Here is a 21,282-nt window from a genome sequence, read left to right on the forward strand (position 1 = left end):
TGAACTTCTTTCGCACCATACATAGCCAATTGTGTTGTGTGCTTGTTGAACTTTTTTCGCACTGTACGTAGCCAACCATGCTGTGTGTGCATGTTGAACTTCTTATTACCGTACGTAGCCAACCATGCTAATGGGGGGTATGGGCGGAAGGACAACAAACTAAACACAAAAAGCAGGAAAAGCATTCCAGACGGCCGCAGAAGCGCATCTGAAAGCGCGCAATGCGGTGACCGGCTAGCCAAAAAGCTGTTGATGGTTCGCCAAAAGCTGTTGCGAGGATGACCGGAGTTTGCATGATGGTTTATGTTCCTTGATTAGATCAGCAAGGTATTGTGGTTGATTTGTGGCAATCACGTAGTGTGTCCTGAGTGCGACCTCATCATCTATTCGTTCGGCAACTGGAAGCCAATGTAGCTCAGCGAGCAGTGCCTGGTGAGGTATTGGCCACAAAGTAATCCGTAGCTTCACAATGAAGTTGGGGAGCGAATTGCGGGGTCGTCAAGAAGTTCCATGTGAAGAGACAAGGATCCGTGTTGTGAAGCTTGAGGGCTAAGTGTGAGTTCAGGGGCGATTCTTACATGGTTAAGGAAGCCATGGCTTTGCTATGAGGAGGGAGCAATAGGGTCTTGGGATGTGGAAAAGTTGATGCCGGGGTAGAAAGAGAGAGTGGTGGTGGGATCTTGTGATGTGAGTAAAGCCATTACCTTAAGGGGTGGATGATGCTCCAGGGGGTGTGGTGTTAGGGATATTTTTTCTATTTAAATCATGTGAAGGCTGGTTATGTTTTGGGTCCTTAGCTATCTTAGCTGGGGGTGGGGGTCTATCCCGGTCCTCTCCCATCAAGATGTGCTTTAGTTCAAAGGTAGCAAAGTGGGTAGTTAATTTCTTTACGACGTTCAAAAGTTAAAAGGAGGCGGGTTGGGGTTGTAGACCTTAATAATGGCTATTAAGCAACTGCCAATCGCTGCATGCAGAATTTGGAATCTTCCTACCGGGTCCGAAGGTTAAAAATCTGAATATTTCTTAAACGCTGGGGAAGGCCGAAGAGCACCGTGAAGATCTCTTTTGTCGCAGGATGTCCAGTTGGAGTGTCCAAAAGTTGGGTGTCCAATTGTTAAACGGCGACATTTATGAATGAGTATTGTGGTAGTTGCTTGCTGTGAGATGAGTGGGGCACTGCCAAAATTGAAGCCTACCAAGGCCCAGAGGAGGTTGTGGGTTCAGTCCCGACCCAGCTGCCTGCTGTATATGTGGAATTTGTATGTTCTTCCCATGGTCACATGTTTTTTTTGTTTTTATGGGTCTCCCGGTTTTTCCCCTTCACATTTAGAAGCATACGTTGAGGTATATGTATGTTGAACTTTAGGCTGCCACTGTAGATTTCCACGTATGATATTGGGATATTTAGCCAATAACTATCATGAAACTTTGGCTTATCAGTTTATGTTAGGCACCATGGTGGCAAGGTTTTAACCACCTCACCTGGTATGCAGGAGGTCGTCGGTTCGATTCTGACCCTGACACCTGTATATTTGGAGTTTGCGGTGTCTCTCTTTCCGTGGTCATGTGGATTTTTCTCCGAGTCCTCCGGTTTTTCCTCCACATTTAAAATCACGCGTTTATAGTATTTGTCTGATATAAAATGTCCATGTGATGATAAGCCACTTCGTTGAGCTATCATTTCTGGCCAGGTTGCTTCTGAAAAAGAGCTACATAGCTCAGTTTGCTTTACGTGGTGATTAAATTGTTCATAAAAGGTTTTTGGGTTAGATCACGTAAATATAAATGTGCCATTAAACCCACCACCACACGACACTGCCAATAAGTAAGGTTTGTCACGTAAATAAAACGTGCCAATTCAATACTAGCTCAGCACACCGGTGTGTTGGAGAGTAAACCCACTACGATATTTACAATTCAAATACCATGACGTTTCGCCGGTAATTCCAACTCAGCCTAATCAGGCGACAGCCAGAATTGTGGAGAAATCCTCCTCCTGTTTTGGTCTTACATAGAGGTGGGTAAATGTGATGTTGTCACGTGTGAGCCAATCAGGTGTGAAGAGAAGAGGGGGAGAAGTTAATGTATTCATATAAATTGCATTGGATCTCTTTTATTGGTTGGGTTATTCACAGGTCATTCGCAATTTTAGATTTAAAGCTTTCGTGACTGCAAGGATCCATACTCTTTGGTTCTATTCGGTAAAGTCACATAGGTAAAAAATAAAAACAAAAATCACGACGTTCCGGCCACAACACAAGTGGCCTTCACCAGGTGAAGGGACCAGACTGTCTAGAGGACAGCGCTGGAGTGAACACAGCCAAGCTGAGACCGTGACCTTTAAGCTGTGTGAGAGGAAACAGAGCACCTTGACAAAGGAATTAGCATAAAAATTTGCATTTAATTGGCGGACTTAGCATGATGAACGGCGTAGAGGGGGTGAACATGTGCAGATCGGCGAGGGGGGGAGGGGAGAGGGGAGTTTACATATTGATGGTGTGAAAAGGGAATTTAAGCAGCTGCGAAAGTTTTGGATACCACTACTTGAAAAAATATACTGTACCATTGAAAATTAGTTTAATGTTTGGTTTGATTCAGAACATCTTTCCAATGGTTGCTTAATTTGAAACCATCCTCTCAGTTGAAATTGTGTCTGTGTTTGTAAATCTGAATTGCCTCGTGAACAAATCTCTGATAATAACCCGTGGGAACCGGACCAGGATCCTGGTCCGCTTCAATACAGTACACAAAATCCGTGACCTGATCCCTTCCGTGAAGGATGTCATTCCTGTCTTACAGTACCCCGGAGTTTACAAATTGATCTGCACCTGTGGTGACTGCTATATCGGGGAGACGAAACGACATGTCTCTGACCGAATTCGCGAGCACAAATCAGATTTGAAACACGGCAGAACGAATTCTTCTGCCGTAGCTGATCACTGTTAAACACTGTGGGTGATCACGATATAATTTTCTCCGATACGAAGATTCTTTGCAAACCCACGGGTTTTTATCAGAGATTTGTTCACGAGGCAATTTAGATTTACAAACACAGACACAATTTCAACCGAGAGGATGGTTTCAAATTAAGCAACCATTGGAAAGATTTTCTGAATCAAACCAAACATTAAACTAATTTTCAATGGTACAGTATATTTTTTCAAGTACTGGTATCCAAAACTTTCGCAGCTGCTTAAATTCCTTTTTCACACCATCAATATGTAAACTTCCCTCTCCCCTTCCCCCCTCGCCGATCTGCACATGTTCACCCCCTCTACACCGTTCATCATGCTAAGTCCGCCAATTAAATGCTAATTTTTATGCTAATTCCTTTGTCAAGGCGCTCTGTTTCCTCTCACACAGCTTAAAGGTCGCGGCCTGAGCTTGGCTGTGTTCACTCCAGCGCTGTCCTCTAGACAGTCTGGTCCCTTCACCTGATGAAGGCCACTTGCGTTGTGGCCAAAACGTCGTGATTTTTGTTGTTTTATTTTTTACTTACGTGACTTTACCGAATAGAACCAAAGAGTAAGGTCATTCGCAGTTGATGAAATAGTTCAGTTTACGTTTTTAGCCGATTCTTGTCGCGATAGGCGGGTTTCTTGTCAGAGGATGACAACGGAGTGTAGGTGGCACAATCACCATTCACTTTGATATAGGCCACGGCATATCGAACTGGGGAGGGAGGAGCAGGAGCAAGTAGCGAGCTCAGGATGGTTCATAGAGTTTTACATGAGTCTGAGGTTGCTGGAGGGCTGCAGCCCCGCAAAGGGGATGGCAAGGTTAAGGAAGGGGTGGGACCGGCCATAAGGGTTAGTAAAACATTAATTACGAATGACTAACAACATCAAATACACCTCCAACATAAACTTAAACCTGCTTGAATGAACACAGCCACTTCCTATCTCGTATGGATTTATATCAGCAGATTCATAGTAATCTTACATTTGTTATCCACTCAAATGTCTGTTCAGAAGCAGAGTAGATCTCGTCCATCCCTCCTTTAAATAAGTGAAGACAGCAGCAGCAGAGTTTCTACGATGCGGTCGATGGTTTCGGATTCGTGGCTGCACACTTACAGGCCGCCAAATCTTTGATGCACCGTTTGCGCATCAGGTGGCCGCATCGGCCACACGCCCCCCGGTCCTGATTCGGTTGATGGTCGACCATTGGCGCTGTGGAAGGTTGAAACCGGGAGGTTAGAAGGTAGGGTCCCCTACGAGATGTTTTATTTTTGACACAGTCCAGACTTGTTTATATCTCTCGCCTTCTTTTGTATTTGTGGCTGCTGTGATCCAGAAGGGGTGGCATGATGTTAGGTGAATAGGCAGCACTGGGTTTATGTCCTGATGTATCGGAAGGGACGGGTTGATGATAATTTTTTGGTACTCCTGGATGGCCACTGTTTCATGTCGCATGACATCTTAGCCACTGTCATGCGGCGTTAAGATCCTCACAGATTCAGTCAACCCCCACACCCCCAGCACTGGGTAAAGCGGATCAGTGAATGGTTGGTGAGTTTCGTAGAGCAGCTCCATAGTGTCCGTGCGGTAAAACTCCAGGAGGCCCCTGTCCCAGTGCAAGTGAACGCCGACTCTCTGGGGAGGCTCTGTCATCAGCAGCGAGGTCTCCACCCCACCGTGACTCACTGAAAAGTGGTGGCAGTGTTTCTCCAAGCACCAGGATGCATCGCCCATTCCCAAGAAGCATGCAGCATCTTTCCCTTTCCGTGGGATGGTGCCGTACGCGACTCCGACCCGACACCAGCGAGCACCCCCCACGTCCACCTCCCAGTAGTGCTCACCCACCGAGAAGCTCTGGCAGCACAGGGCTTGTGTGAAGTGATTAAAGCGGTTTGGGTGATCGAGGCGGCCCTGTGAGTCATGGGTCACCGTCATAGTCCTGGCATCCGAGGAAATCAGTAGACGGTCATGGGCTGAGTTCATATCCAGAGTTGGTGAGCATCCAACTGTGAAGATAACATCATGATGGAATTATTAGGCGTGTTTGTATCGTGTTGTCTAAATATAACTGTGTGTCTATCTTCCATAATACAAGTTTTTCCGGTTAGAGCGCGTAAATATATCAATGTGTCGTGAATCCCGCCACCACCCAACACAGCCAATTAGTAAGGGTTGTTACGTAAACAGATAATGCCAATTCGTCACTAATCCAGCACACCGGTGTGTTGGAGAGCCAAGCCACAACATTTACAAACTGAGTACGATGTTTCACCAGTAATTACAACTAGCTTCATCAGGCGACAGCCAGATTTGAGAAGTCCACTTTTTTGTTCCTTATATAGAGGCGTAGATGTATAACACTTGTGCGCTCTTCGTGTGCAAAGTGTGGGGGGATTAATGAATCAACGTACATTATGCATGTGCATTATGCGAGCCCATTTATCTTGTACTTCCTGTACATTGTGTGTACTAAAATTGCTGTACCACCGGTAATCCCTATTGAAGTATAGTGGCCTGTATAGGCATGTATTTAAACAATGTATTAGTTAAATTTTGATTTAAAGCTTTCGTGACTGCAGTAATTCACATTCTTAGTTCTATCGGTAAAGTCACGTTGAAGGGAAACAACAAAATAATAAAATATATATAAAACAATACAAATTCTCACGACGTTTCGACCATAACACAAACGGTCGTCTTCAGGTGTGTTGGTTTGCATAAATTTATTTTTAAACGGCGCAATTATTTATTTATAAAAAAACGTTAGCGCCACGTGCAGCGATTTGGCAGTTTATTTAGGACTAGTCCATCTATATTCTGAAAAGAGGAGGGGGGAGACGAATTTTTTTTTGTATGCTGTCTGAAAGCCACTGTAAGCGTGAACAATCAATTAAGACCTGAAATGGTTTATCAAATCTTTCCAATGATTGCTAAGATAGAATCCATCTTCTCGGTTGAAATTGTCTCTGTGCTTGTATATGTGGATAGCCTCATGAACGAATCTCTCATTGTAGCCAGATGGCTTACAAAGAACCTCTGTCTTGGAAAAGTCAATGGCATGTGAGCCTTCTGAATTATAACAATGATCTGCCATGGCCGAGGTGTTGGTCCTACCGTGTTTAAGCTCTGCTTTGTGTTCACGAATGCGGTCCGAGACATGGCGTTTGGTTTCTCCAATGTAACTACTACCACAGACGCAACTTAGTTTGTAGACACCAGGGTATTGTATGTCCGGAATCACATCTTTTACAGACGGAACCAGATCACGGATTTTATGTAATGTGTTAAAACGGACCTGGATCTTGTGTTTATTCAAGATTTTGGAGATCTTTTTTGTGATCCCCGCAATGTAGGGTACAGTGATGGTTTTGAAAGAATCCTCAAGAGGGTCCTTCTTCATGGTTTGAGTGATAGCTTTGCGGATTGTATAGTCGGAGTAACCATCGCTGCGCGTGGCGCTAACGTTTTTTATAAATAAATAAATGCACCGTTTAAAAATAAATTTATGCAACCCAACACACCTGAAGACGACCGTTTGTGTTATGGTCGAAACGTCGTGAGAATTTTTATTGTTTTATATATATTTTATTATTTTGTTGTTTCCCTTCAACGTGACTTTACCGAAAGAACTAATAATATAAAAATGTATAAGTTGATTATTCGCTTTCACGCAGCACTAAGTCGTTAGCTAACTGAACGGTTAAATTATTTTTATTTCTAAATTTCGATAGATTATCTAATTAGTCTTGGCCAGTAGTAACTAGTTTTGCACAGAACTTCAACATTATCAAAATCAATTGAGTGTCCTTGTTGGCACGCGTGTTCTGCTACTGCTGACCTGTTGTATTTGGGAGTATTTAATATTTCAATGATGTTATGTTAGTCTCGTTTGCCCAAAATAGAATTAGCCACAAGTGCAATTAATCCGGTACACACATAACGTTGATAGCTTCGGTAATACATCTTTTGTACCAGATACATTTCTGTATTTTACGCATCGTACCAAATCAGACTCAGATGCATTGTTTTTCCAAACATCTGGCTAGTTTACAAGTTTTAATTACTTGGGCAGTGTCAATGCTCGTGTTATTTGATTTGGTTTTGGCAATGCCCTTTTAATTTGTGCATCATTGTAACCGTTCAATTGCAGCGCTTCTTTAACATGTTTAATTTCACTTCTCAGACTATCACTATCTGACACTTTCATAGCCCGATGAATGAGCATCTTGATGAGAGCAGATGTCTGTGCAGGGTGATGATGTGACTCTGCATTCATATAGGCGTCAGTGTGTGTTTTCTTCCGGTAAACGCTGTGTTATTTTACCATTTCGACCCTGTCCGAGCACAGTATCCAGAAATTGTAGGGTTCTGTCAGCTGCCATTTCCATGGTGTGCTGGATGGATGAGTTTTGCGAGTTGAGATGATTTAGAAATTCGTTAAGTGTATCTTTGCCGTGTGGCCAGACCACCAATCTGTCATCCACATATCTAAACCAAGCAGACGGTTTTAGTGTGCTTGAAGCTATTGCTTTTGTTTCAAAATCTTCCATGTACAAATTCGCTATCACAGGAGACAAAGGAGAGCTCATTGTTTCCCCTTCCTTTTGTTTATAGAAGTCACCTTCACACGAGAAAGAGGTGTTCTTTAGACAGTGTTCAGCTCGAAGTGGGATATCATTGGCTAAACCTGTGTTCTTTCCCAGAGTGTTGAGTGATTTAATTGACTCGTTGACCGGAATCCTCGTGAACAGAGGTCACATCAAAACTCACGAGAATATCATTAGGGTTAAGCTTAATATTATAATTATATTTAGAAGATGTTCAGAGTTTTTGATGAACGAAGAGGTCCTACCAATGTAGGGCTGTTTTTAATTCATAACATATTGTGCGAATTTGTATGTGGAAGAGCCTATTGTACTATGGGTTTTAATGGGACATCAGGTTTGTGAATGTTTGGTAGCCCATAACGACTTGGTGGTTTTTATGCCCTTGGTTTGATCAGATATTGCTCTTCCTTGGGAATTGATGACTTGGCAATGATTGACATTGTTTTATGTTCCAAGGTAGGTACCTTCATCGAGTAAATCTTTTGATTTTATTATCGTAATCCTCACTCGGCATCACAACAGTTGATCGGCCCTCATCAGCAGCAAGAATTTGGAAATCTTTATTTGCTCTCAATTTTCTTAAGACTTTTGCTTCACTGAAGTTAATATTTGTTTTTGACAGTTTACTGTTCTCATTCATTTTAACAACCTCATGCCTAGTCATTTCAGCTTGATTATATGTGGGAGATGTCTAATTGCCGATTCCACTTCAGAAATTATCTCTTCGACAGGGATTTACGTGGGGCAACAGAAAAGTTAAGACCTTGAGACAGGACTGAAACCATATCGGTGGACGTCTGATCAGCACGAGACTAAAAGAACACAAAAGGAATATTAAATACTCCCAAATACAACTGTCAGCAGTAGAAGAACACGCGTGCCAACAAGGACACTCCATTTATTTTGATAACTAGCTTTTTGCCCATCCAAGAACGGGTGTATTGCAGTAAATCTGAAACTTTCAAGCGAAAAGCAGACTGCGACGTGATATTCATTGCATCCATTCGTGTGCAATTTGTAAGGCCGCGGTGACACAGACTTATTTCATTTAAAGGTTATACTCCCTTGTTCATCATGACGTCCTTTTTACTTCTATGTCTCCTTAGTGTTACGGAAATCGCGTGACGTGAGGGTTCTGCCTTTGCAGTGTGTTATAAGTTGACGCTGAGAACGGGGGAGGACGCGCATCGCCCCCCCCATGTGGAGTGATGTCACCTGCTAATTATTATTAATGGAGGGGGGATGTCCATTTGGAGGGTGTCACCTGTTCATTATTTCTAATGAGGGGCGGGTCCATGTGGGGGACGTAACCTGCATTTGCGCATTCACACAACATCATTGGTCCAAGCAATTACATCTGCTGGACTAAATAGTTACGGAACAGTTAATAGGGGCCCATGTCCTTTTTACCAGGACATACCATGGAAGTGATCTTCCTACTAGCTATCCACTTGTCACCTGTAAGATGCACCGACCATACTTTCATAGTGGTGGCAGCCATCCATCAAAGACCCCAACACAGCAAGCTGGCACAGTGAGAAGACAGGTAGTGCATCTGCCAACCATCTCAGTCGATCAACCGTTCGCACCTCGGTCTGTCCCATGACCTCATGCCAGTGAGCCTTCGACACTTCACGTGGCCTCAAGGTGATTGGTGTAAACTTCATGGTGATGCCACCACCACTTAGTGGTGGATGGCGGTTGTTGTTTATTAATGTCTGTGTTTGTTTGTTTGTGTCACGACACTTATTTAAGGTCCGAGACTGAAGGAATTGTTTTAATGTCTGCCTGATGATGCTCATTGTAATGATTGGAGAAGCTTTGGAAGACCCTTGTTGCCACCGGTACCAACAAATCATGAAAAAAATTATTAGACTTTAGCCTTTGCCTGTAATAATATAGGTGTTAAGATGATCAAAAATAAGAATAGGTTTTACCCTCTTCGGCAATAAAACAGGAGTTGTCTTTAGATGTTCAAACACCAATTAGATACATTTTGCAAGGCATAAAGCCTACATTAACCACATACTTGTGGCAAAACATGAAAAGAAACATGCTCTAATAATTGTGTAACTGTGTAACATTGTTTTTATTTTGTTCCTGGGTAGTAAGTGTTATTTCCTAATTGCTTCTGCCTAAAAGTACAGAAAATGGCTATTATTCCCCACAAACTTTGCTTTTGTGACCAGGACAGAGATATGTAGAAATTTACCTATTTTCCAGAACATTCCAGATATATTCAGTGCTGAGTAAACTTGGAGTAACTTCTAGAAGATTTTAGAACTTTCCAGTAATATAAATAGGAGTATAAATACAGGGGCCTTAAGCCCACCAGTTCAGTTTAGTTCCAGCTGCCTAAATAGATACATACCTGAATTTTTCTGAGATGGCATCAAGAGGCTGCAAGCATCTGGCAGACGCATTTTGTTATGCCTGCGGCCAATTTATCAAGACAATAGCGAAAAAGTACTCTGTGGAAGCATCTGCTAAGATGTGTGAGGCCGACAGGGCATATTTCGGCGTGCCTGTCGGGGATCAAGACAAAACCTGGGCACCTCATTGCACCTACGAGCAATGCAAAAACAAAAACTCTGGAAGGTAAGATGGACAATTCTGGATCGGAATTTTATGTTATAAAATTTGATAAAATTTCTAAAATTGTAAAAGTTTTTTAATTTTTAATGTTTTACAATTTTCAATGTTATTGAAAAAATATTTCGTTTCTTAAAAATGTTGCGAGAATCTCTTACACATTAGTCATGGGTGAAATAAATGTATTTTTGTAGGATGATACAGAGAGGAAAAGAGAGCCATGAAGTTTGCTATCCCAAGAATTTAGCGGGAACCCATTGACCACTCAAGCAACTGCTACTTCTGCATGGTGGGCCGTCCAAACGTCAGACTGGAAAGAATGCACCTGCTATCACATATCCGGACCTTCCTTCATCCATCAACCCGGTGCCACACTGCCATGAGCTCCCCGTACCCACTCCTCCGGAGAAAGAGCAACCGTCTTTAGAAGAGAGCAGCAAGTCAGAGAGTGAGGAAGACGTTGTAGATCCAGATGACAATGTCAAAGGTAGAGCTGAGGAGAGAAACCCATACTACCCCAACCAAAAAATACCTCAACGACTTGATCAGAGATCTTGGTCTCACCAAGTCCAATGCCGAACTTTTGACGTCTAGGCTCAACCAGTGGAACTTGTTGGATGAAAGTGTGCAAGTCGCAGATTATAGGATGCATCGGAAGGTGCTGATGCCACCACTGCACATCAAATTGGGCCTTATGAAACAATTTGTCAGAGCTGTAGAAAAGGAGTCGGCAGCCTTCATGTACCTTCAAGACTTCTTCCCTAAGCTGTCTGAGGCAAGGTCAAAGCTGGTGTCTTCGTTGGACCACAGATAAAGAAAATCCTGGAGTGCAATGAATTATCCAAGAAGCTCACTAGTGTAGTGACGTAAATGGAGTCATCATGGTGTTTAGCGCCAGCTATCGTCACAAGAGTGGAGCTGTGTATATTGGGCCTCTCTCTGGCACCAGAGTGGGTATGCCATGGAAGCCAGCCCAAGGGGGCATAGTCCTGGTGACAGTGAGAGAGAGGTCGGGTGAGGACGTGACAGTCTGGGTGACCCCGAGAGGGCACGTGACCGGACGAGGTGGCAAGGGGAGCCCAAAAGGAGGGGAGAGGGATGTAGGGGCCAGAGTCTTCAGGAAGGATCTGGAAAAGAGCGTGGCCAAGGGTGGAGCCCGGCCATGCTGCAGCCCATAAAGGCCGAGTCCATTTTTATTACTTTGGTATAAATACATGTTAATTTTGATTCATGTTGGGTTTTTTCTGACAAAAAAGACACAAATTCGTCCGTTTTATCATTGCAAATAGGTAAATTAAACACTTTCAATATCCAGGTCACAAAAGCAAAGTTTGTGGGGAATAATAGCAATTTTCTATTCTTTTTAGGAATAAGCAATTAGGAAATAACACTTACTACCCAGGAACAAAAATTGTGTTACATAGTGTAGTATGCATTGTCTTTTAAACTGATTGGCCTACACCAGAGACAGCCTTATTTCTGGCCTTGTCTCACCACGAGTCTTAGACAAGAGATTGCCAAAAGGCGAACAGTACAAAGGCATCGCAAGTATCACATCACTTATAGCTTGGGTCGAGCACTTATATCCATGGGATACCTTTTGTGCCAGTATCCAAGATAAAGAAAAAACTATGAATAGGTTTTACCCTTTCTGGAAATAAAACAGGAGGTATTAAGATGTTCTAGCACTAAATAGACAATGAATATCTCAAGGTATCAAGTCTACATTAACCTACACACACTTGTGATAAAACATGCAAACAAACATGCTGTGATAATGTACGCATTGTCTCTGATTCCTTGCAACAAGTGTGTCTATTTGGTTTTTGAACATCTTAACACCTCCTGTATTATTGCCGGGAAATGATAAAGCCTATTATTTAGTACGATTATTTTTATAATTTTGATACCGGTAACAAAGGTTTACGTAGGTTAAACTGCTCAACCTGAGCTATTAATGCTTTAATATTGGCATTGCCTTTGTGTTGTTTTGCCTTTTGGCATTGGTCTAACACCGGTGGTGAGACAAGGCCATAGAGGAGGCTGCATACATTAGGGTAAAGCATACATTAGTGTTATCAGAGCAAGTTTTTTTGGCATGTTTTACCACAATCATGAAATGTGGTGAATGCAAACTTGATGATTCCTTGCAATAGGTGTTTATTTGCTGTTTGAACATCTTAACACCTCCGTGGTGAGAGAGTAACTCTTTCGCCTGATATGGAGGAGATTGTAGGTTCGATTCTGACCCTAATGCATATATATTAAGAATTTGTATGTCCCTCTCTCCCCGTGATTGGTGGATTTTCCTCCGGGTCCTCCGGGTTTTCCTCCACATTTAGAATCAACATTGCTCGTTTACAGTATTTGAATACTGCTGTAAATGTCCACATAATTAGCCATTTCTCATTGGGCTATCATTTTTGATAACCAAGTTGCTTCTGAAAAAGAGCTTTATATAGCTCAGTGGGCCTTACCTAGTAAAATGAAAAAGTTTAATAATAGTATTATTCCAGGAGAGCGTACCGCCTATTTATTTTCAAAATTACCAGCGAAACGTTAGACTGAATGGTGAGATGTTGTGGATTGCTCTCCTAGCAGTATTACATTACCAAGTATTATTTTCATCACGTGACAATTTTATAATTGGCTGTGTAGGGTGGAGACGGGTTAATGACAATGTATTTTACCTACGCTGTCTCACCCAAACACCAATGATATATCGTCACATTGGTCGTGAAAGCTTTTGACATGTTCACTTTAATTTAGGTTTGAATTCAGTCCAAGTTAAATACGCAGCTTTTACTGATTTCCAGTGCTGGTTTTCGACTCGTGGTTAAGTTGCAATAACAATCTTCTTTTTGGAGTTAACGTTTTGGCCGTTCACTCGAGCCAAGCTAACAACAACATTGTGTACGCAGCGTGACTAACTTGTCATGATGATGTCAGCTCTGCTAAGGCCGTGCAGAGAGGCTGTGGGTTGTGCAGACGCTCCAGCTGCTTGAACTTCATGTGGAGCTGTCCTCTCCCGCAAACTAACTGGAGGTGACCTCCGCTGCACTTCAGCTATATGCCCTTCAGGAGTCTTGGGATTGGGATGGTCTGCTGATGTAGGGTCCTCGCCTCTGAAGGTTCTGAATGCGCTCAGGAGCTCGTTTATCCGCTCCTGCAGTGGAGTTGCCGTCTCGAAGTCGAGCGAAGCCCGAGACGGTGTCTCCTTCATCGGCTCACTTGCCAGGTGCACGAAGCTGCAGGGAGATGATGAGCACCGAGTATGGTGGTGATGGCGAAGCAAAGAGGATGAGAACGAGAAATTTGAAAATCACGTGTAGGTCAATAACGAGTATCCATTGCATGGGGAGAGATCCGAACGTGACTGAGGAGGTGGACTGACCTACCTTTCCCATTGGAGAGTGTAGCCCTGTGACACAGACACACAAAACGTAAAATAAAGAATTAAAACACAACACAAATCGTCAATGCAAGGGGTGTCGATACATGCCCCTTAAAGTCTAATTCAGTGCGTGTGTGAGAGTGGTGTACAGTAATAGCACTGGCTGCTGACGGAAAGTCCGAAAGTGGTACCTGCAGTGTATGGTAGTACACACGTCAGCAGGCGACAGTACATACGGGGCAAGACAACTTAGGGAGAGTTCATAAAGGGGTCCATCTGGAAGCCCAGGAACCTGCTAGTAGGTTCCAGAAGGGGGGCGTGGCCAGGGCGGAGCAAGGTCATGCTGGGAGCATAAGAGGGAGCCCGGAGCGGGAGCTCAGAGCTGCTGCTGGAACTGGATCCCCTCGCCTTGCTGCTGTTTCTCCACCATCGTCGCCGCCATCTTCACCGCCATCTTCACCATCACTGGGTGCCGCTAGCTAGACAGCCTGCCAACTGTTCTAGCTAGATAGTGCCGCCGGCAATAGACGGTTGTGTGTACAATATATGTTTATATAGTGTGCACCCACGTAGGGTGCGTGTAGTCCCCATTGTATGCAAGAATAATAGGAAGGTGCCTCCATTTACAACTGTCTCCGAACTGCGTCACTACACTGGTAAGAGGTAACTAACATCAAAAGGTGAACACAGTTCGAACATAGAGTACACATACAACACACTCAGCAGATAAAACAGACATGACAAACACGACATGCATGCATACACACACCTTCATCTTTTTAGCAAAATGTATTAAAAGTCGGAGTTTTAATTTTGAAACAAGATACACAGCAAACATGAGGTCACAGGGCAGACCCAGAGTGTTGATTTGACTGACTGAGGTAACTGGCCGTGGTGAATCCTGACCACTGCTTGCAGTCATCAGCGAATCCAATAAGCTCCCATCCCACATCAGCCTCCATGTTGGGGGTGGCGACATCGCCAGCTTTGTTGCAGAGGTTCATGGTTTTAAGACAGTGATCACCCTGATTATTACCATGGGTTTAATAACTACAACGATATTCTATATCTGCCGCAGTGGGATATTAAATATCTCCGGGGTGTCATACGTAACAGAACGTCATTGTGTTCCTGGCGTCGGGGCCCAGATGTACCGCATCTAAAAATCAACCCAAAAAAATCACTCAATTGGGATTAACAGAGCAATCATCTCTACCCCTGCTGGCAGCAGACGAATGCACAGGGACAGCTGCCACTGCTGGTGCACCTCGGCTAGACCACGCAAAGCAATAATCACCCCCCCCTATTGTGAAAACAAATGCCCATTACGAGGCAGGTGTTGAGTCGCCTCGTGCCCACAGAGACAGTGGGCACTGGGGGTGCCCCGTTGATGTGGACTGTGATGTACAGCGCTCTGAGACACCAAGGCACACATCAAACATGCATCGTTATCATTACCTCCTTTCTAGCCCATGTCATGCCCGTTTAGCCCCCTCTATCCAAGCCAAAAAGAAGCTGCTTGGACATGTGGTGGCTGGGTAACTTATTTTTCTTCTTCAGATGTTCATCTCTGAACAATGATGACTGTGGAGAACACACGCTGGTGGGATGGGAATCCAGTCCTAGAGCGGAAGCATCGGCCACACTGTGGCCAAGAGTTGTTCGTCCACTTGATGGGATTTGTGTTGTGCCATTGCTGCTGGTGTTGATGGCGATAGCTTTTTCCCCCCCCCTGTTTTCTTCAAGCCTCTTGTCCGAGTTGGCTTACAGCCTTATCTTCCACTACTTACCGCTGGCTGACATTTCCTCCCACGTGTCCCAACATTGATATTTGGCCATCTTGACGTGACTTTTAAGGACGTCTTTGTAGCGCACAGTTTTTTGGCCACCACAGGAACACACTTTAGCCATGTTCGAGTTTACCATAAGGAAGGAACTTAAGAACATGATCTGGCATATTCAAGTTCCATGCTCTGACCATCTCAACCGAGAGCACGTAACTTTTGCCTATCTACACTGGGAATCTCAGCTCTTGCCAGCACCTCGGTGCTCAGAATTCAGGTCTTGCCACTCGTTCCTCGCGATTTGTCTCAAATGTTTCAGCTGTAAGCTCATCAGTTTGTTCAGGTGTCTGTATAGTGTCAATGTTTCTGCAGAGTAAAGTACATTGAAGGAATTACCAACTGCTCTGTTAGACCTTTACTTTGGTGGACAATTTGTTACCATGCTGGGACCAAAAGCGCTTATTAAGGCTACTGAATGCCTTAGATACAGCTTTAAGGCACCATAAGATCTCCGTGTCTACAGAGTTGTTATTAGATACGGTGCTTCCCAGGTAAGTGAACGAGTTCACACATCTCTGAGAGCTTCACCATTGACAAAGATTTCTGGGTGACCATTGGTTATATTTTGTCCATTTTATTGGTTGTAACAACATCTCAGTCTTACTTGTGTTGATCTTTGGCCCAAATTGGTTTGCTGATGCAGCAAAATGGTTGGCGGTTTCTTAAATGTCACTCCGGCTGTGAGCAACTAAGGCCGTGTCATCGGAGAAAAATAAGTTCTTGGACGCACACTGTTCTCTCAATTTGGTGTTAGCACGTAGCCAAGCCAGATTAAATGACTTGCTGTCGCTCCAGGTTCGTATATAGATATCGGTGCTAAGATTTACACTCACGGTTGTGAGCACTGCTGCAAGGAAAAGAGTAAAAAGGGTGAGGGCCACCACAGATTCCCGCTTCACGGCGTAGACGATAGCTTACGAATGGGACCTTAGAGTGCCCGCCTCTTCCTTCCGCTGGGTATACAGAATACATGGCCCAGCCAACGCTGCCTTGCCTGCTGGAGGAGCTCACTGATGGAACTATGACAGCACACATAGACCCAGGCAGAGTATATAGGAAACACAGACGCACACACATATATCGAGCATACACACATACAACAACAAAGATATCCCATATTGCCTTTAACAGACTGTTAGGGCAAGTGCTGTTAGTGAGCACCTATGAAGGCAAGCATGGCAAACAAGGGAGGGTGGGTGGTCAGCATCACGGCCTTTGTCTCCCGAGTGGTGATGTTTACATATCACACCAGGTACTCATTTGAGGCTGAGTGGACTTAGCGGAGGCCCAGCACCGGTTCACATAATCGTCACTGGTGTTGGTCGTGATTCGGAATAGAACTCGGCTCGCCGGGTTTGTAGCGCAGCGCGCTAACCGCTACGCTACCGCTCCCACTATACAGGTAGTCCCCGACTCATGATGGAGATGCATTATGACGACCCCATTGTAAGTCGAAAATATCATAAGTCGAAAATGGCCTAGTCTACCCAGGAGTTTTAAAGAATGGTGATAATTTAGCAAAACAGAGCAATTTACAGTACCGTACTGTATAAACTATATACGAGGTAAATTCTTAGCCTACCTATATGAACTGCAATTTCATAGAAAGTTTTTTTCAGGAAAAAATCCTATCTGCTATAAAAACTTTTAACATGCATTGAACGTATGTATCGTATCGTGGTAACTCTAAAATGAAATCGCTAAAGCTATGTATCATACATGCATTGAACGTATCTTAACGTATTATATTCTACTGTACTCACCAAGATTCTGTCCGTCGTCTGCATACTTGAACGATGTTAGGTTGCTGATGGCTACATTAACTTAGTTGTCGGAAGAGGAGGATGGCGATGATAAAGTTACAGTATCGTACCTCGTACGCTGCTGCGTTTGCCTGCCGCGCGAAATTAAAAATATCTTACAATTTTGTCATATCGCTATCGCCATCGTAAGATCGAAATATAATTACACACAGATACACAGCTAACGTGGCTGAATGATCCAGACGCAAGTTTGTCTGCAGCTCGCGCGCGTGGCAGCACCTCGAGAAACTCCACGGGGTCCTCGGTCTCCTCCAGACTGCGGATTCTGCCGAGCGCTTCTGTCAGGCCGCCCAGAGTCGCCCGACTCTTCTCAATCTCCCGGGAGATCCCCGAGAGCTTGAGGTCACGCTCCTCGTCCACGGCCCGCAGCGCCGACTCCTTGTCCTCGGAGATGAGGCGCAGGAGCTCGTCGTAGCTGCTGCTCAGCCTCTCCTTTGTCTGCTCTGCTGCTGCCTGCGGTAGTGGTGATGGTGGCAGAGTTGTGAGTATCACGGCGGCTGTAAAATCGTTGATTCCTGAAAACAATGGAGACTACGTGGGTTTCATTTAACACGTAGCAGACTTTCACCGGCAATGTTGTTCTTAATAAAGTTTTGGGGGGTTTATTTGTGAGTTGCACGGTGACCTACGCACCTCCACTCTGCCGGTCGAGTCCTCGAGGCTGCTCACGAACGAGGTTGCTGTTCCCTCTCTCTCACTCAGTCGATTTTTAACTGAGCTCAGCTGCCCCTGCAATGGCACCAGATCAGCTCCCGCTCAAAATTCAACCGAACCTTTCTTGATTACTCGATTGTTTAAACATCACTGTCGTTCTCAAGGGCAGAGCAGGCAGAAGAAGATGTTAAGATCTCAACGGCTGTGAAGTCAGACGAAGTGTTGTATATATGCCCTTTTCCAAAAATGTATATTAAGAGTGATTCTGCCAATATTTTGTTGTTGTAATAATTGATCGGGGTCTAGTGCGGGGACGCGAAAAGGCATCCCCCCCCCCCCACCTCGCCTCCTGCCTTGCCACACAAAAGGCAGCTGGAGGAAGTAGTCATAAAATGTACTTATAAAAAAAACCCGGTGCAAGGGGGGGGCTAATGAGATTCTGGGGAAACCCCAACGACTTCAACGGCCAGAGAGACAACAAGAAAATGTAACACCCCGAACCATGAGGGAAGAGGGGGGGGGGAACACAGCCGGACAAAGGTCAAAAGGACCCCCCCCCTTTCAGATGAATAATTGTGGAAGGTCGTAAAACCAGTCACTCTACTCTGAGGGGCAACTGAACAGCTGTTCCCATAGGCTGAGGGCAAATATTGGGAATTGCGGTCCCTTGTGAGGAGACGAGCCGAGGTGGAAGATTTTCAAATATAACGACGAGCAGAAACCACGCACATCAGTTTTGCTGCGGCAAGCTCCGGGGATGGGCTCCGCAATCGACCATGGATGACGAGGCTCGCAGAGTAGCGATGTGTCACCGAGTGTGAGTTTGGCGCTGACAGACGAAGCATCGCTAAAAGTTGTATTCTACATTGAGTTCCAGCTCCCACCAGCGGGAATGGAGGAGGTCGTGGGTTCGATCACGGGACGGCTCCGTCATAGTCCGCATGTACTTTGATGAGTGGGGCAGAACTTTAATGATCGCAGATATCTCCCGCAACTGGCTTTAAATCACAATACCTGTTATTGGCTGATCACAGTTAACCCACCACCCCCTCTGGTCTACACACCTGATTTTCTGAGTGACGACATCACATTTACCCACCTCTATTTAACACCGAAACAAGAGGAGGATTTATCCACAACTCTGGCTGTCGCCTGATGAGGCCGAGTTGTAATTACTGGCGAAACGTCACACGGATACTGGATTGTAAATGTTGCAGTGGGTTTACTCTCCAACACACAACCTTACTGATTGGCTGTGTCGGGTGATCGTGGCGGATTTAACGACACATTTATATTTAACAAAACAAAATAATAATAAACCTCTATGGATAACATTGGTCGCGAAAGCCGCTACTGCTACGTGCTGAATCACCTTTCACACAATATGCCCCGCTGAGACTGTATGGCTGTTACTCTTACGGAAAATTCAAGTCACCTTTGCGCTGTTGTTTTTTTACACGTTTTATCAGGGTCCTCTGGGTTTTCCCATCCACACTAGAAAAATGGGCTAAAGAATATTTGGCTGCTGCTATTACTTTTCCACATCGTGCTAAGCGACTTGGCCGAGCTATCCATTTGTAACAGCCAAGTCGCTTCTGAAAAAGAGCTATATAGTTCAGTAATATAAAGTTATAAAAGGGCGTATTTAAGAAAAAACTACGTACACCAGAAAGCAGCTAAAACGCATCCCGGAACCCGGCCCACAACACCCAGAGACCTCTACACACAGCAGCAGTAGCCCTGTCCGGGGGGGAGGAGCACGGGGGCCCCCTCTTAAATTCCTATAGATGTAGCCACCCAGTCTTCCTCATGACCCTATTAGCTGTGTGATGTATTCTATTTTTATGCATCTGCTATGTTGATCGGGCATGTTTGTCTCCCATTACTTACTCATAACTCCTCCACGACCACCGCCGCTTAATAAACTATACCCCCGTGCGTGTGGTGCAACACAGAACACAACTTACACACGTGGTGGCGCTTTCCTCACACAAATCTGCCACTCAAAGCGCCATTATCACATTTAATAATCAACGTAAAAAATGCGGACATTCTAAACAACGAGATACCAAAAATATATGTATTTACATATACTGCCTACAGTTTAAAATCTTTAAAAAGTACACATGGTCTCTGCCACTAACCATCTGCCAGGGTCGTCTCGCGTTCCAGCTTCACCCTGAACATATCCGAATGATCAACTTCACAGAGCCACTGCGCCTACCCCCATCAATCCTCGTCCTCTACCTCCCCCGTGTAATTCCACCTCAACAGGTAAATGTTGGACCCAGAATTGAGGGTGATTATGGCGCGTGCAAAAGAGACGCCCCCCCCGCCCAAACGTCTCCCACTAGCTCGCGTGAACCTCGAGTCTGCCACTCACCCCCTTGTGTGCGCGCTCCTTCCGCACGGAGACGAGGTCGTGCTTTTCGTGCGCGTCCGTGCACTCCACGCACATCAACCGCGCGTCGGTCCTGCAGTAGAGGTCGAGGCCGTGGCCATGCCGGTCGCACCTCCTGCCCACGTTCGCCTCCTTGAACTTGTGCACGACGCTAGCTATGAAGACGTTCTTGTTGAGCCTCGGCTTGCGGTAGAAAACCTCGCGGCACTCCGGGCAGGTGAAGCCAACCTCTTCCCATTGCGCCGCAAAGTGACGCTCCACGCACGCCTTGCAAAACGTGTGGCCGCAGGGTAAACCCACGGGCATGTTGAACAACTCGAGACAGATGGAGCACGACAGGTCCCTTTCTTCACTCGATGCAGCAGCCATCGCACACGAGAGAGAGATGGGGGGGGGGGGTGTAATCGCACAGCCACCAGCGCTGCCAGGTCGGACTGAGGAAGATGAGGAAGTGCCACTTCCTCTCTTGCCTCTGTATCGAAAGAACTCCGAGGGTTCGCATTCATTTGAGATCAGGTTACACTGAATGGATGTTACTGTCCGTCTAAACTTCGCCTTTAAATACAGATCTTAGATCTCTTAGGGGACCTTTTTGTGTCATTTTCAAAAAAATATGAAAAATCAGAATAGCTTGATAATAGGTTTTTCCACCTTATTTTCTGGCAACAAAACAGCTGTGTTAAGATGTTAAAACACCAAACTGAAACCTTTTACAAGAAATCATGTCTGCATTAACCGCAATGCTTGTGGTCAGAATGCAAACCAAAAAAACATACTCTGGTAGTACTGTACATGCATTGTCCCTGAAAGTGATTGGTCCACACCAGAGACAGCTTTCTTTTTGTTGCCAGTTTTCGTGACTGCAGGGATCCATACTCTTTGGTTCTTTCGGTAAAGTCACGTAGGTATAATATAATTTATTTTAGGTATAAAATAATTTATTTTATTTTATAATATTTTATTTTATAATAATTTTAAAATAATTTATTTTATTTTATACCTACGTG

At 44.7% G+C, this 21,282-nt stretch overlaps 1 protein-coding gene and 1 long non-coding RNA gene across 2 annotated transcripts; both read right to left on the minus strand.

The window, feature by feature from the left end:
* Positions 1-3,259: 3,259 nt before the first annotated feature.
* Positions 3,260-13,825, minus strand: LOC116958576 (uncharacterized). Its single transcript, XR_012931144.1, has 3 exons — positions 13,558-13,825; positions 13,091-13,407; positions 3,260-4,966 (listed from the first exon to the last, which is right to left on the minus strand). It is a non-coding gene; the product is annotated as an uncharacterized LOC116958576 (long non-coding RNA).
* Positions 13,826-17,708: 3,883 nt separating this feature from the next.
* LOC142907669 (E3 ubiquitin-protein ligase TRIM65-like) lies at positions 17,709-20,760 on the minus strand. Its single transcript, XM_076057281.1, has 3 exons — positions 20,258-20,760; positions 17,854-17,949; positions 17,709-17,735 (listed from the first exon to the last, which is right to left on the minus strand). The coding sequence occupies exons 1-3, from the start codon at positions 20,642-20,644 to the stop codon at positions 17,709-17,711; spliced, it is 510 nt and encodes a 169-aa protein (XP_075913396.1). The 5' UTR covers positions 20,645-20,760.
* Positions 20,761-21,282: the final 522 nt, after the last annotated feature.

Source organism: Petromyzon marinus, chromosome 80 (genome assembly GCF_048934315.1).
Source record: "Petromyzon marinus isolate PM22_M1 ecotype Great Lakes invasive population chromosome 80, UKy_Petmar_22M1.pri1.0, whole genome shotgun sequence".
Classification (NCBI taxonomy): Eukaryota; Metazoa; Chordata; class Hyperoartia; order Petromyzontiformes; family Petromyzontidae; genus Petromyzon; species Petromyzon marinus.

What these genes read in the sequence shown, in the direction of transcription:
- LOC142907669 (XM_076057281.1), bottom strand. Translation starts at nt 20,644, where the DNA reads ATGGCTGCTGCATCGAGTGAAGAAAGGGACCTGTCGTGCTCCATCTGT. An exon ending in AGGAGCGCGCACACAAGGGG is followed by an intron (nt 17,950 to 20,257) that starts GTGAGTGGCAGA and finishes GTGCCATTGCAG; the next exon opens with GGGCAGCTGAGCTCAGTTAA. An exon ending in ACTCGACCGGCAGAGTGGAG is followed by an intron (nt 17,736 to 17,853) that starts GTGCGTAGGTCA and finishes CATTGTTTTCAG; the next exon opens with GAATCAACGATTTTACAGCC.